Genomic DNA, 2,500 nt, shown 5'->3' with positions numbered 1-2,500 from the left:
ATGACAGTGCTGTATCTTCCTCTCGATAATTCCGCCATGAACTGATACTTTCTCACCTGTTGGGAAATACAAGCTCCCTTTCACGTTTCTCGTCTGCTGATAAGGCATTTGAATTGGAATATACGGTTTAGGCCAAGGGCCAGGAATTGGAACTGGAATATACAATTTAGACCAAGGGCCAGGAGCTGGAATTGGGATATACAATATAGGCCAAAGGCCAGGAATCGGAGTTGGAACTGGAATATACAATTTAGGCCAAAGCTTCAATTCAGAATTATAGTAAATCTAGGTTTTTGTTTTATTATCTAGAATAGAAAACTTTAACCTCAGATTAGTTTATAAAGCTACAACAGAAATTGTAATGTATCTAGATACGTGTGGTTAGAAATTGAAAGCTCCAGAGAGAGAGAGAGAGAGAGAGAGAGAGAGAGAGAGAGAGAGAGAGAGAGAGAGTAGAGTGGGTGAGAGATTGAAAGATTAAAGACAGTTTAGTGAGAGACTGAAAGATCGAGAGAGACAGAGACAGGAGAGAGGAACATTAACCCCACCCAAGTCTGCTATCACAAACTACCTGAAGCTCTGCGTTCTCTCCAATCTTCAATTTCACAGGTTCCACCTCCTTCGTGTAATCCAAGGGCCTCTTCTCCAGATCTGCAGGAGTTTTGCCACTTTCGGTGAGCTGCTGGAGGTAGTGCATGCTCTTGCTCATCTTGACCTTCAAGACACCTGCAGGGAAAGAAATTTGGTTCTAATAGACACTGGATCTCAGTCATTTACCTAAGGGAATTACTCTTATTTCGTAAGTACCTATTCTTTATTCATATTTCAAAGGAACGTGAAAAATTGGTCCTGATAGAACTGGGTTTCAGTCATTTACCTAAGGGAATTACTCTTATTTCGTAAGTCCCTATTTTTTATATATATTTTTTATTTATATTTCAAATGAACGTGAAAAATTTGGTATCTACAGAAACTCGATCTATATAATCATCTTTAATCCATGAGTAGATATTTTTCATTATTTATTTATAGATCTAGGTAATATGAAATATCTGGTTTCTACAGAAACTATATCTGTATGTTTCACTTGTATCTGTAGGTTATAATCAACAGGTAACTACTTACTTTTTTATTTATATATAAAAGGAGACCATGGTGATGGTTTTTTCGAAAATAAGTTCTTCAAAAATGAATTTGCGTAAATGAACCTTCGGATCTGATAATACAAATTTATTTGATTTTAAAAATATGATCTTTTCTTTCTGTATAGCTTAACTTCTCTCAAATGAACACCATCGCTTTTGGAAGCTTAAATTTCAAATTAATGGCCCCTATGGGCCTATTCCATATGGATAGGGGTTTCATCTCTTCAATAATAATAATAATAATAATAATAATAATAATAAAATAATAATCAACAAGTAACCCATATCCAATAATAAAATAATAATAATAATAATAATAATCAAAATCTTTGGAAGCTTGAATTTAAAGTCAGTGTCTCTTATGGTTCGTCTTTTGAATAATAATAATAATAATAATAATAAAATAATAATAATAATAATAATAATAATAATAATAATAATAATAATAATAAATTTATCTTAATGACTGAACTAACTCAATCTCATCTCAATACCAATGACCTAGGTGTTGTGACGCTAGTTGTAGTAGCTATAATCCACAAACCAATATCAATACCAAAGTGCACCAATACAACGTCCCTCCATCTGCGTCCCTGAAGGACCTCGAGGACCTTACCTCTGGGGGCCGTCCGCACGACGGGAGTAGCCACGGAAAACTCTCCCCATCCCTTGAGATTTTTGGCAGCCAGGCGGAACTGGTAGACTGTGTCCTCCTGCAAACCGTGGACGAGGAAGAACTCCTGATTGATGTGGTCGTGGACTGTCTGCCATTCCGTGTCTCCTGTTGGTGGCGTTTTGTGGATGGTGGTCAATATCAGCTTTAGAAAGAGGCAAGGGACTGTGGGAATGGGTTTGGCCAAGAGCAAATTATTCAGGAGTGTGGAACTGAAATCAAGGGTTGTTCGAAACCATGAAGGTTTTTCGTAACAAAGAAGGATTTGGAATTCTAGGAGTGAGGGTTAAAACATGGGCATTGGTGCTCTCAGTGTGAAAATACATTGTCACCGAATTACCCAAAAAGTACTTAGCATTTCATAAAAAAAAGTACTGTTTCCAAAAATAACAAATCGTAACAATGAAGGTTTTTCACAACAAAGAAGGATTTGGGTAAAAACATGGGCATTGGTGCTCTCAGTGTGAAAAAATAATTGTCACTGAGTCACCCAAAAAGTACTTAGCATCTCATAAAAAAATTAATGAGTTTCCAAAAATTACAAATCGTAACAATGCAGGTTTTTTTTATAATAAAGAAGGATTTGGATTTCAAGGAATGAAGGTTAAAACATAGGCATTGGGGCTCTCAGTGTGAAAAAAAAATGTCACTGAGTCACCCAAAAAGTACTTAGCATTCAAAA

The 2,500-nt window shown here is 36.0% G+C and overlaps 1 protein-coding gene across 1 annotated transcript in view; it reads right to left on the bottom strand.

The window, feature by feature from the left end:
- The window catches only part of LOC135226158 (obscurin-like), a 432,842-nt gene that overhangs the window by 11,808 nt on the left and 418,534 nt on the right, over positions 1 to 2,500 (bottom strand). The window contains 3 exon segments of the mRNA XM_064265599.1: positions 1 to 56; positions 572 to 726; positions 1,762 to 1,926. The exon segment at positions 1 to 56 is cut by the window's left edge and continues 144 nt beyond it. Coding sequence (XP_064121669.1) covers positions 1 to 56; positions 572 to 726; positions 1,762 to 1,926 — 376 coding nt within the window.

Source organism: Macrobrachium nipponense, chromosome 14 (assembly GCF_015104395.2).
Source record: "Macrobrachium nipponense isolate FS-2020 chromosome 14, ASM1510439v2, whole genome shotgun sequence".
NCBI classification, from domain to species: Eukaryota; Metazoa; Arthropoda; class Malacostraca; order Decapoda; family Palaemonidae; genus Macrobrachium; species Macrobrachium nipponense.
This window is presented reverse-complemented; position numbering and strand designations above follow the sequence as displayed.